The 13,234-nt window shown below is 38.4% G+C and overlaps 1 protein-coding gene across 1 annotated transcript; it reads right to left on the reverse strand.

The window, feature by feature from the left end:
* Positions 1-4,312: 4,312 nt before the first annotated feature.
* CDK1 (cyclin dependent kinase 1) lies at positions 4,313-12,983 on the reverse strand. The gene is made up of 8 exons (XM_026069951.1): positions 12,962-12,983; positions 12,268-12,325; positions 10,929-11,085; positions 9,708-9,831; positions 9,122-9,292; positions 8,341-8,504; positions 8,070-8,211; positions 4,313-4,651 (listed from the first exon to the last, which is right to left on the reverse strand). The coding sequence occupies exons 2-8, from the start codon at positions 12,302-12,304 to the stop codon at positions 4,535-4,537; spliced, it is 912 nt and encodes a 303-aa protein (XP_025925736.1). The 5' UTR covers positions 12,305-12,325; positions 12,962-12,983; the 3' UTR covers positions 4,313-4,534.
* Between the last annotated feature and the right edge of the window lie 251 nt (positions 12,984-13,234).

Below are 13,234 nucleotides of genomic sequence, written 5' to 3' on the forward strand. Positions count from 1 at the left end.
ATGGGCAGGAAGCGGTAGCTATTAGTCTCCCCAGACTTGCCTTTCCCTGAAACACAGTCTTACCTTCTTTTGTGTAATTTCTTGCATCTCCTAGCACAGTAAACCATTGTGCAGAGAACATGATTTATAAACACATCACATACAGCCAATGGAATTTAATAATGAGACACTGTGTGAGAATATTAAGCAGATTTACGCTTTCCAAAGCAAACATGACTCTAGAAGTGGCTGATATATGATAGGGGGAAATATTTAGGACAAGAAAATAAGGCAGGAAGAGGAATACCAAATTTATGATCAAGTTGCTGGAGACTGTCAAATGATAAAGAACCTTGATAAAAGAGGAAAATACATGAAGAGATGAGTTCTGTGTGTTTGGTAGCAGCAGTTTCAGGAACAGAAACCTTGCTGACACTGATCCATCTCCTGGTGCAACAAGGCACTAAAGGAGCAATAGGATAACATTCACAAGATAAGTCATTGGAAGAGAACAGATTATAAATGAACAGATTTGAAACAGGTTAAGTCTGTGGCAGAACATACTTATCAACTAACTTTGCTGTACCTGTTCAGAGAATAAAAAAATGATTTCACTGAACACCACAACATAAGGGCATTGCTAGAAGAACTGACCCAAGAAAGGCCCCTTCTGAGCCTGACACTTGCATGAGCACGTGGAAAGATATATGTTTCAGTTAACACTACTTGCCAAATGCTTGAATAAGGGAACACTCTGAAAGCCGAAGTTCTTTCTCTTCCCTCTATTTCCTACAAAATCTCTTTTTAAAAGTTGTCACTTATTTTAAAATAAGCAGCAGATGGCAATGCAATATTCTCAGCAAAATGAATTGTCTGCTGAGCAAAATAAATGCAGCTGAGTTCAGTCCACAAGTACCCAATAGTTGGCTCAGTATTTTTAAGAACTGAACTTTCTAACATTGGGAAGCTTTTTTTGAACCAGTTGGTCCAATATCAAATCCCTTTCTTGTATACAACAGACTTAGAGCTGCACTACTTTTTAATGGAATGGAGGACAAGCAGGCTCAGTCCATTTTTTGCCCTCCCTTCCTCACAATAAACCTACAGATTTTCCCATGATTCCACAATCTGTAGAAACAGAAACTGTTTCTGAACTGAAAAAGTTGGAAGAATAACTTTAGTTTGTAATTCCCTGCCAGGGTTTGCCAGTGCTCTGGTAGAAAACACGTTACTGACCAGCAGCCATAGCATTAGAGGTAATATTAATACAATGTATGTAACTATTTCAACCAAGACCGGGCTGCTTTTTATATAAGAAGTAATGCCCCCTACTTACAACTTTCAAAAGAAAATTACTGAAAAGTTGCAAACATTTTACAGATGTTCACTATTATTACTGAAGTCCTTTAAGGCATCTTTAAACTCAACATAGTTACATCATTAGTAATAATAGTAACTTAGCACTGAGTCCTGACAAGTCAGTGGTTTCAAAGACAGCACAAAGTTATACTATGCCTCCTATATATCTTGTACATTCTGTGGGGGAAAAAACATTTAATACATTGACTTCTCATCACTTCTGAGAATGTACAATGTTCTCTATTTTGCGGTAATCATTCTCTATCTGCAGCTAGGAAACAGAAAATCTCATGCTGGCTATTGCCTGCTGGGCCCATGTCCAACTGCTAGCTTAGTACAACTCAGTTGTCAAAACAGCCTATTAAAAGTCATGCACCAGTAAAACCCTGCCAACCACTGTGATGGCCTCAGCTGATGGAGGAGAGCAGTGCTGTACTACAGCAGTTCAGTTATCTCAATACATAGCCACAGCAATCATCAATAAACAGGGCTGCAGATTATCCACAGTGAGCTAAATCCCAAGAATGCCAGGCACCACTTTTCACTAGTGCAAAAGGAAGTTTCAGATAGCTAGAAGCTCAGCATCACAAGTCTTCCACATACTAGACTTACACAGCAGGGCAGTTATGGACTGTGTAATGAAGTAATTTTTCCTTTAGGAAAAGGACTCGCATCACTGAAACTTTGTATTTTATTTCAGAGCTACTCAAAATGACAGCCACATTTTTAGGCATGATATCTGCCACCATAGCCGACCTCAGCCCTGGATGAATGGTATTATGTTCATTTAGCTCTCATCTTTCCTAAGAGTAAGAAAACGGTTCATTCAGAGCTACAGCTGTAACTATGTTACATCACCATCATAACACAGTGCTTGGATGTACAAAAAAAGTCAGGCTTGTAGTAAGCTACTGTTTAAAAAGAAGCCTTCCTTCAGCAATTTAAGTACTGAAATCTCTTAAGATAGGCCAAAGCATTCAGCGTATCACATACGAAGCTTTAAGCAGACAGACATCAATACTTATACAACAAGAAAAAAAAAAAGGGTTTTGTTAATATTAACACTACAAGCTACAAAATCCAAGTTTTCCTCTCAGCATATAAAGAACTTAAATACAAATTGTTCACTACAAAGAGACACTAAATGCTAATGTTCCATATACATATAGTTTGCTTGTCTAACTTCAGATTTTCAGAGCAGTCACTGGTAAAAGAGTTTACCTTTACAGGTATCAGTCATCCTCTACACTGATGCCACTAATTAGCACCAGCAGTACTGTCCCTTCACCTGTAAGCTCATGTCAACTTACGCTCAAGAGCGGGAAAGAATTTCTCAGTTTCTCAAAACTGCATGCTATCACTGATGTTAACAGGAACGAGTCAGCCGTAGCAGGCTTCCTCTCCTCTGCCTTCAGTTAATAGGTAACTTTCTGTATAGGCAATTTCAGTAAGTATTTCTTCTTGGCTCTCTACTGCTAAATGATTCCATAACATAACAGTATCCAGATATTTCCAGGAAGGAGAATGTAAGAACTACTCTGCCGAGTATAATGCTAATACCCAGCTGGTACAAGACAATATCTAAAAATGCTCTTTGTTTAAAGGAGGAAAGCCTAATACTATAATATTTCCAGCTAACTAGTCAGTGGGCCCTATAATAAGCAGCTAAGGTACAGAATGTCATCATCTGATGCTTCTGTTTCAAAATCTCCACTCATCAGTATTTGTAGGACAGGCCTCTTACAAACCTCATTGCTTATGAGCAGTTACTGTTCCTTTCACRGGCCTGATTTAGAAGCTTGAGGCCTTCATTTCTATCCTATACTTTGTTGCAAGCTTTGGCCCCAAAACAGCAACTACAGGAGTTCTATGGTGCTTAGACCCAATAAGACTTAAGTATAATAAAGACAGATGTGCAGTCCTATAACTAGAGTTTACAGCAAATTGCAACTTTAACACTGTAAATAAAAATCCACAGTTAGATCTGCCAACCTGTGTTCAATTTTAATATAAATAGCAATTTTTAGGCTAAGTCATCAGGAGTTCATTCTGCTGCTTCTCTTCTAATCTAGCAGCCTGCCTCTATTGCTGTATCTGAAAGCCTCAAATAGGGGTAGAAACTGGAAATCTAATGAAATATAATCAGTAATTATTAGTATATACCTGCTAATGAGTTTCCGTTTTACTTTTCACAATACTCTCACCTGCAAAATTAGATGCTGGAGAGCTTTAGTGAGTTCCTTCTTTAGTCATGGGAGAATCTGTAGACATGGTAGCATCTCAGACTATGATGACAGTTCCTAGAGCAGCCTTGTTAAGTCAACATATTTGACTACTCCTATAATGAAGACAGATTAATTTTCAAATTCAGGAATGATTTCAAGGGCTCTATCTTTAACAAGAATCAGAGGAAAGGCACATGACTGTTAGCAGTTGAAAGGGGTTCTGCTAAGCAATTACACATTGGTATAGAGACAATCCCCATGTAAAATTTAAGTTGTCATACATTAACTGTTTTGTGAGTCAAAACTACACTGATTCACAACAAGCATGCACTATCTAGGTAAGTTCTTCGGCCTTCAAAATAACAGTAAAGAACAGAGCAAAGACTTCCCAAATGCTGATTTTCCAACATCTTCAAAAAGCAAACCCTAGAACAAGTTTGCCCGTCTGCTTGGCTTAATCTGCAGTTCTTCAGCTCAAGATATTTCAACTTACATGTCATTCAGCATGTTCATAACCATGCTGAAATAAAGCTTAAGACTGACATTGTGCTTAAACAAATCAAATGTCAGAGTAACTATATACACCATACCAAGAATATGGATTTAGTAGTTTAGAGTAGCTTGCTTTTTTTTTTTTTTTTTTTGGGAGATAAGTGGTACCTTACCAGCACAGTACAAAACACACTTGGATTCACTTTTACAATGCCTATAGTTTAGAAAGAAATTTTCAGTCCTTTTCTGAATTTAAAGCTTTATTTATAGAAAGTGTACTGCATTAACAGCAGTAATATTTGCATTGTAGTTGAGTTGAGCACTAATAGGTTAATATTTACATTTAGATAACACTTAAACCAGAACACACTGAATACAGCCACAATTTTAGAGCAGAAAGACAGACATACAAGTTACAGACAGACTTAACAGTAAAAATAATCACAATTATTTCACTCAGGTTGATTTAGTCCAAGGGTCTAGAACTTCTTGATCAGATTAGCTGGAAGTGTAGATTTGTCCAAGTCATCAAAATATGGATGGTTCAAGGCCATTTTGCCAGAAATTCTTTTTGCAGGATCATAAATTAACATTTTCTGAAAGGGGGAAAAAAAAAGACATTTAGTCCCTCACAAAACAGAAACTTGAGTTGTGTGTTAAGTGGGTGGATATATAACCATAACATAACTAGAAAAATAAGTTCCCTCTTCTGTTCTGTGATTTCTCATAGAGTAAGATCATTTCCATGAACAACTCGGAATGTTAATAATGCATATCTCAAGGTAAAGAAACACTTATCCCGTTCAAAAACCAAGCCCATGCATGTAGTCAGGCACCAAATGCACTGGACTAGCTTCAGGTCCAGGCAACAAGTGACAATATTTGTTATTAGTTTCAACTTCTCAGCTAGGGGAAGTTTGTTAACTTCAGACTGTTAAAGCCCAAAACACTTACATAGACAAGTGGTCCAGCATTTGCTTCTTCAGTTTCAGTTTAACAAAACTGATGTGAAATTGATTCTACTCAGCTTGGTGCAGCTGTTTACAGTTAAAATTACATATGGAGTGATCATTCAGCTACAGAACCAGATCTAGTTAGGATAGTATACAGGTGTGTATACCAGACAGAACTGAAGAAGCAGATTTCTAAAACTTGAGTTTCTTTGCAATAAGTTACTTTGCTCAATTTAAGACCTCAAAAATAAAGTTGATGGGAGAGAATAAAGGAATGCCATAGCCACTGAAATAATCCCAAAACTTTCTAGAACAGGTAAAAGATTATGTTTACTATCAGTTTAAAGCAGTATCTACCACTGTAGCAATTCATATAATAGAACCAGAAGCCATAAAGAGGAAAGGTTTGAGGTTACCCTAGAGCCAACATGCCATTATATAGCTCTACACTTGCACATAGACATAGGTAATGAAATTAGGACTCAAGCCTTACAGGTTATATGGCTCCAAGAAGTCCCACAAAAAGCTTAAATAAGCTATTAAGCATTTCAGTTTCCTACCATCAGACCTAAAATTAGCAAAAGTCCCTCCCACAACACAATTTCCCCTTACTAAAACAAAGTACCTTCCAAATTCAAGTTTTCAGGATTCTACCAGCCATTTCTCCCCCATCTCTGCAAGAGGTAATCTTCCAGAAAAAAGACTTAACTTTTATTACCCTACCCAGCATTCAGTCTTGACATTTAACTATCCTTAGACTTCATCTTACAGGGAGACTTCCAAGTTTAACCCATTGAATTTGCATTTATATTTTGTAGAGTCCTGCCAAATCAATACTGGTTCTAGATTTAGACCTTGTATGTCCAGTTTCATCTCAAATGACATGTTCTCATTAGGATACTGTTCTTCTGGGGTGTAGCTATAACTGACATGGATACAAAAAGTTCTTTTGAAATTAATTCAGACAAAAACAGGAAAAATTTTTTCCAAAAAGGGATGCTAAAATACTAAGGCTACAGCACTTCAGCTGATAGATTAGTGACAATTTATTCTTTGAAGAGTCTGGAACAATTTGTCCTGGAACGTGTAATGCCCAATAGATAAGTCTTCTGATGACTGCAGTTAAGTGCTTTGAAATGCTGGTGACAGAAGTCACATAGCTTATGAAGGTCTTAAAGCTTATAACCTCACTCAAGCAATTAGTATTTAGATGCCTCAAGTCAAAGCAAAAGCAAAATCAAGGGTTTTTTTTGAGTAGAAAGTGTTAGGTTTCTTTTTTTTTCTTTTTTTAAGAGAACACTATTTTAGTTATTACTTCCATACCATCTGTAAGTTAGTCTACAAAAGTAATAATTAACATTTTCATTGTCATACTTGAGCTTGTGCTATAGAATGAGTTATTCATTTTCATTGCCTTTAAAGTTATACTACTGCCTCAGACTTAAGTACTGTAGGAAACTTAAACGGATCCCAGATGCCTAAGAATCTAGCCATGCCGCTGTTATCAGGCTCAGATTTCACTATTCATGGGGAAATTATAGAAGATTTTAGAGACATTTAATATATTTTGAGATTAGTATTGTGCATCACACTAATACCATTTGAGGAAGTAGTAATTTTTTGGCCTGTCTGTGAGCAGCAGACCCAAAACATGGGTTTTATATGGTGAAGCCACAACTAAGCTCAGATCACTTAGCAGGTCAGTTACATGGCAATATCAACAGCATTCACTTGCCTGTTCAATTGATTTCAGCAAGTACAATCAGTAGCAATCCTACTTCAAACTAGGATTTAGCAATGATACCATCAGTGCACACAAAGGAACGATTTCCAGCTTAAGTCAGTTATTTCCATAAAACAATACTGCTACAAGSTTCAGAGAGAGCTGTATAGCCAACAAGCGTTGTTGAGTTTGTTAGTGTGAAAGGTGGCTATGTTCCCACAAAGAAATGAAATGGGAAATTTTAGTCGTTTGAGATCCGTGGGTAACACCACTTCCGTCAGAATGTTTTGCTATGGCCATACCCACATGGGCAATAAGCAGTCACAAAAGAAAAGAGCAGTTTAAGAACATGAGCCAGCTACAAGGGTAATTGCAATACAAGGTTTCCCTTCTAGCAAGGTGGTTCTGAAGCTTCAGCTTATTTTAAGACACAGAACACCTTCCCCATATCTATACAGTACAGACTTGTGTAGCTTTAGGAGTCAGCTGATGAATCACCAAGGCACATCCTCATATTTAGGTACATCTAAGCACAGCTAAAATGACCTAAATTAGACTGTGAAGTCAGTGCATGAGTAGACATAGCACTAAATGAAAAAATCTGATGAAGAACCTGTCAAATCAAAGCATGATATGGTAGTTTAACTGCTTGGCCACAAGACTGAAGTAAACTCACCCTAGTCACAAAATATACCAGTTAGTCTTTGGCTTTGGTGGATTAACTAAGTCAAAATTAAAAGGCAGTTGAGTTGGTCACAATGGACCAACTTAAACTAAGCCCCTGGTTTCACATCTAATTAGTAAAAACAGCTGTTTTCCATCTTTGTTAGGTCTGCTAAGACCATCATGAAAGATTAACCAAGGTGAGTCCACAAAGATTAATCCACATGCTACGACAAATAAAAAAACATTTCCAACTGGATCAGCAGTTGTACAGCCACATCACTATTAATGTTGGCACCAGGGAGACAACAGCTACAGTTTTTGGGCAGGAGCCTTCACTTAGATCTGCTGCTTGCAAAAGCTCATCCTCAAGTTGCCCCTGGCTTATTAATATAAGGCAAGCTCTGAGGCATAATTGCTTAATAAGAACATCAGTGAAGTAGCCTAGATCCCAAGTTTGCTTAAGAAAAGCTTTGCAAGAAACAATGAGTGAGTTTCATCCATTAGGTATCAGTTTTGCTGGCAGAACAACTGCCCATACAACTGCTGATAGACTTTGAACATCCACACATCTTAATTCCAGCCAAACCTGAGTAGAATGGCTTTAGATATTTTTAGAGTATTTGAAACTACCTGTTCAGTTTCCTAGCAAACAGATTAAGAAAGACTACTTACAGACAGCAGATCTAGTCCATCTTCATCTAAGTTTTTGACATGTGTTCCCAGGCTGCCAGGTTTCCATTTGGGGAATGTGTTCTTGTAGTCTTGCAGGGATTCCACTTCAGGCCATACCTCATTGTTGGGGGTCCCTAAAGCTCTAGGCAAGGATCAGTAAAATAAGAGTCAGTTTAGTCTGAAGCTTGATGCCCTGTTACGATTTCTGTAAGTGCACAGTGCAGCTGTGCAGTGCTGCACAAGCAGCAAGGACAGGTTCAGCCCGACATACCTGAAGATTCTGAAGAGCTGATCAATCTCCGAGTCCCCATGGAAGAGAGGCTTTTTAGTGGCCAGCTCAGCAAATATGGTACCTATGCTCCATATATCTACAGGAGTTGAGTAACGAGCAGATCCTAGCAACACCTCTGGCGACCTGTACCACAGCGTCACTACCTAGTCAACAAGGAAATTCTTATAAGCTTATAGACTCAAGTCCTCTAGGTGACTGCAAATACAGTTGCTCATCCAGTATTAAGGAACATTCACACAGTTCTTTTGGTTAAAGTATGAGCCAGTACTAGAAGTTTTAGTGGAAGCACTTCTTTCAAGCTATTTGAAAACAAGTGCAACAAATCCCACTAGAGTAGTTTCTAGTACAAGCAAAGCAGTTGCCTACACAAGTTGCTCAAGAGCAGGAAGTACACCTTTAGCACCTAACTACTAGAACTGTACGAAGTGAAAATGTCCTTTCAAGACAGTGAACAAGTTCTGACCTGTCTGACTCCTTGTTAAGGAAACAGTGGGATTCATAAGATGCCTTAGCACTTTAGAGTAAAACATGGTCAGGGAGATTGAAATACCCCTTGCTCCCAAGGAGAAAAAGGGGATGTCAACTGTAGCAGACATGGAAAGCCATCAAATAGAGCAAATCAGAGAAACATAACTGTGTGTTAYTGTTACTTTATGATGACTTTAAATCCATGACTTTTTTTTAAGCTATTTCATGTTAATACAGTTACCAGGAAACTAGTAAGCTTTGTCCTAATCACTGAGAAGATGTTTCAACTCACTTCATGTGTGTATACCCGCACTGGAATTCCAAAGGCTCGGGCCAATCCAAAGTCTGCTAGTTTAATCACTCCTTTGTCATCTATTAACAGATTCTGAGGTTTTAAGTCTCGATGCAGAACTCTTCTTGAATGGCAGAACACAATACCTTGCAATATTTGATACAAGTAACTCTGTGGAAAGGATGAAGAGAAAAAAAAATAGGAGTGACCTTTACTGCAAGTTAAGTGTTCTGCAACATAAAGCTGTTTTCTTGCGTTAGCTCTCCCCATAGAAGTATGCAACCGAGATCCAAAGCATTACAGATATTGAGTTAGTATCAATCATATAAAAAGCCACAAGAAAGTAATTTGGGCTGTTTACTTAAGCATAATTTAAGGCAATTTAATTTCAGCAACTAAAAGAATTGAAAGGTATTTGAAAGCAAAACTAAAGATTCCTTTTATGATGTACAGCTTTTTCTCTAGCCTTTCCTTTTTTCAAGGAGCTAATTATGCTGAAGATAAACAATATTTGCAGTTGTTTATAGCTTTGTAGGTCTTCTTTAGATTAATTTCTTTAATACATAAAAAAAATTGTCCTCATTACCTTAACACGTGCACAATCCAAATATTGGCCAGATGGAATAGTATCCAAATATTTCTTGAGATCCATGGAAAGGAATTCAAAGATGAGGTACAGTCTTGAATCCTGCATAAGTACATCCTGAAGACTGAAAATTGAGTATACAGTCAACTCCATGGCAAAAGTGGGTAGACTCACTGTTACATTTCCCCTCTCAACAGGGACACAAGTTTTCCAGGTTTCTAATAAGAAAACCTTAAAGCTTTCAGTCTTCAAAGATGAACAGATTTAGTAAGTTGCACTGGGGTTTGGAAAGTCAAGTACATTTTAAGTAATTAGTATCAGATAAACACCTTATATTCCTCCTCTTAGATGTGCATTCCCTCCTACCTAGTATCAGCCACAAGAAATTGGAGGGAAAAAAAAAAAATCTAGTTGCATTTTAACAAGACAGTGGATGTTGGTGTCTAGCTTCCACTTGAAGCTGGATTAAAGCAGTGCCTGGATTACTAGAAGGGGTAAAGGACTCTGCATTGAAATAGGAACCTACCAGGCAGAGCAGGATTTGTACRTGTTTTTAAGTATCCCTTCCATCATTAATAGATTAAGGGGACCTAAACCCAAGCATAAATATATTGGGGCACTACTTAGCTGGAACTCGGCTAATTCTAAACCACACGAGATCTAAGCTATTCTGCTCCATCAAAAAGCAAGTGAAAACACAGTAGTTGTGATCAGTCCTACATGTCAAGTACTCACTGATGGAAGTTTCAATCACAGTTCCCTAATATGCGCCAGCTAAGAAAGTGTTATAAAGTAACATTTAAATCTCTGCTACAAAACTGTAAGGAAGCGATGAATGACAGACTCACATAACAGTACTAAGGTCAGATAATCTATTCCAAGATGGCAAATAAATTTCAGAGGCTGACTAAAAAAAAAACAGCTTTAACCATTTTCCATAAATGATATGGTCTCCACTCTGATGATAACCACACAGCTTGCATAAAAATCACTAAACTGGCAGAGATGTTAGATTCCCAGAACAGGAAGACACAGCAGGAAGAAGTCATAATTTAGAAAACTGACAAATACAGAATTTAGGATTACAGTGTATTTGTGCCAAAGCAGATACTACTTTTAGCAGAGAAACTCCCACCTCACTAGAATGGTGAAAAAAGTTTTCGTATCTAAAGAGAGCTAGTGCCCTTCAGAAAGTTTAGCTAAATACTAATATATGCGTACCAGACTATGTTAGGATGATGCAGCTCTTTTAATAAAGAAATTTCTCTGATAGCAGTACTTGGAACACCTTCCTCCTCACTTTCTAGACGTATTTTCTTCATGGCAACCACTTGGCCTGTTGCTTTGTGCCGACCTTTATACACAACACCATAGGTACCTGAACAGCAACAGCAAAAAAATTAGTAACATGTAATAACCATACAATAAGTTTTTTTTAAGCATGGCACCTATAAACAGTATCATTTGTTAGAACAAGGTGCTTAGGAGCATAAGGCTGAAATTTGAATATTTGGAAGACATAGTTGTAAAGTCAAGTATTATTTAAATTTCAGTTTGATGAATTTTAAGGAAGGACTGCTGTACCTCTTCATGCCCAAGGGAAGAAAGCATGTTGCAATTTTGCAGTTGATGCATCATATTAAAAAATAAAAATTGCGCTGCAAAAAAAGTAGTGTTCCCTCTGCAGTCAGAGGTTCGTCCATCCACTGGCCCGACCTATAGCAACATCTCTAGCACAGCCAATAACGCAGGAGAGAATGTAGTGCTATGGATCTCGGCAGAAGCTAAAATTGGAACCAGCAATAATTTTGTGCAGGTGGCAGGGGGATCTACATTTCAACCATCAGTATTCACAGAAGCAGAACCCTTGACCAACCAACCTAAGTATTCTCTTTTCACCTTTCTTGAAGCATGAATTTTTTTAGATTAAGCTTACACCAGAATTTATTTCAGGAATAAACATTCATGCACAAGGCTTTAGTTATGAAGCACTGTTGTAAGCTTAACTAAGTTAACAATAAGACAAGTTTAAGAAGAGCCTACTCCGAGTAATCTACTGCAAATTCTCCTGTCTACATAAGGTTAAACCATTATAAAAGACACTAGCAATATAACCCAAGCAGAACCATCCACAAACCACTACTCCCTACCAGCATCTTCAAACGAAATAAGTTTGCCACACAGTATGATTTCAGGAGCAACTTGTAAACAATTTCAGATGCAAAGGAATGGAGGCGCTTCCTAAATTCAAAAGCCAATTTCAGGTCTCAGAACATATTTTTCCCCCTCTCAGGGGAAAATTACATCAGTAGCCATCACTATGAAGGCAGGTACCTCTCAACACTGATCAGCTCTTTCACATAGACCATACAAGCTTCCACACAAGGACAGTTTGAAAGTCTTTACATGTAGAGGTAATTAATCCTGTAAATCACAGGCCCATTTTGCCAGTTAGTTGAATCTCAGTAGTTCCACTAATAGGTGGAGTGCACAAGGCTTCTATGACACTTGATAAATCAAACTGCAGAACATTATAAGGCTCATAGTTCTCCTTACTTACCTTCCCCAATCTTCTCTATTTTTGTGTAATCATCCATTGCTGTTTGATATGATTATCCCTGAAATTATGATAATAAAAAAATAAGATTAAACAGTTGCTTTCCTGAATGCAGACAAGTTACTGAAGTTACATCGTGCCTTTGGAAACTACTTTTGCCTCTTACTTGAATTAGGATTTACCTCAGGACACTTACAGTTCTCCTCTGCAAAAAACAGACATGTTTATTCAGGGTTCCAACTAACAAAACTACATCTCAAATCACAAGTGGGCACCAACTCAAAGGAGAAAGATGCTTTTGTGAAGAAAGCTCCTCCAAGCAACTGAAAAAAAMTACACCCTTCTCATTAGTTCTTCATAGTTACACTCGTTAGTAAAAACTATACTATCTAAATCACAAGATTTGACATCAGCAGTTTAGGAGAACACCAGCCCTGTATCGTTTGATAAGTACACAGCGCAGTAAGTCTTCAGAACCACAAACCTAAGTCACATTAAGCGGATCTGGCACCTCACTTCCCACACTGCTCTTTCATTTAACACCACTAAACTTTAATATTAAGTTCAGAAGTACCTAGTGTTACGAGGTACCAACTGTACTGATAGTTGCACGCAGATTTTGAGACAAGGATTCCTAACTGAGGAAACTGCTAAATCCACAGGGAAGAGAGTTGAGAATTTGCTCGTAAACAGGTACCTGCAAAGGCGAGGTCAGGACCTTGCACTCATTTTCACCCAAACCTCCCCTTAGCGGGGTACTGCAACAGGCTGCACTGCCTGGAAACAGTGCTCCGGGCCGGCGAAGGGAGAAACCCTGAGGAGTCGCTTAACGAGGTGGCGCCTTCCGTGACATCCTCCCCTCCCCCCGCCCAGCTCCTCCGTCAAGGGCCGTTTTCGCCTGACCAGGAAGCGACGGCGCGGGCCGAGGCGGCTCCAGGCGCGTCCCCCGGGCTGGCGAGCGGGCCGGGCC

Source organism: Apteryx rowi, unplaced genomic scaffold (assembly GCF_003343035.1).
Source record: "Apteryx rowi isolate R43461 unplaced genomic scaffold, aptRow1 scaffold_30, whole genome shotgun sequence".
Classification (NCBI taxonomy): Eukaryota; Metazoa; Chordata; class Aves; order Apterygiformes; family Apterygidae; genus Apteryx; species Apteryx rowi.

What these genes read in the sequence shown, in the direction of transcription:
- CDK1 (XM_026069951.1), bottom strand. Translation starts at nt 12,304, where the DNA reads ATGGATGATTACACAAAAATAGAGAAGATTGGGGAAG. An exon ending in CATCATCCTAACATAGTCTG is followed by an intron (nt 9,832 to 10,928) that starts GTACGCATATAT and finishes CTCAATTTTCAG; the next exon opens with TCTTCAGGATGTACTTATGC. An exon ending in ATGGACTAGATCTGCTGTCT is followed by an intron (nt 4,652 to 8,069) that starts GTAAGTAGTCTT and finishes TCCCCCTTTCAG; the next exon opens with AAAATGTTAATTTATGATCC.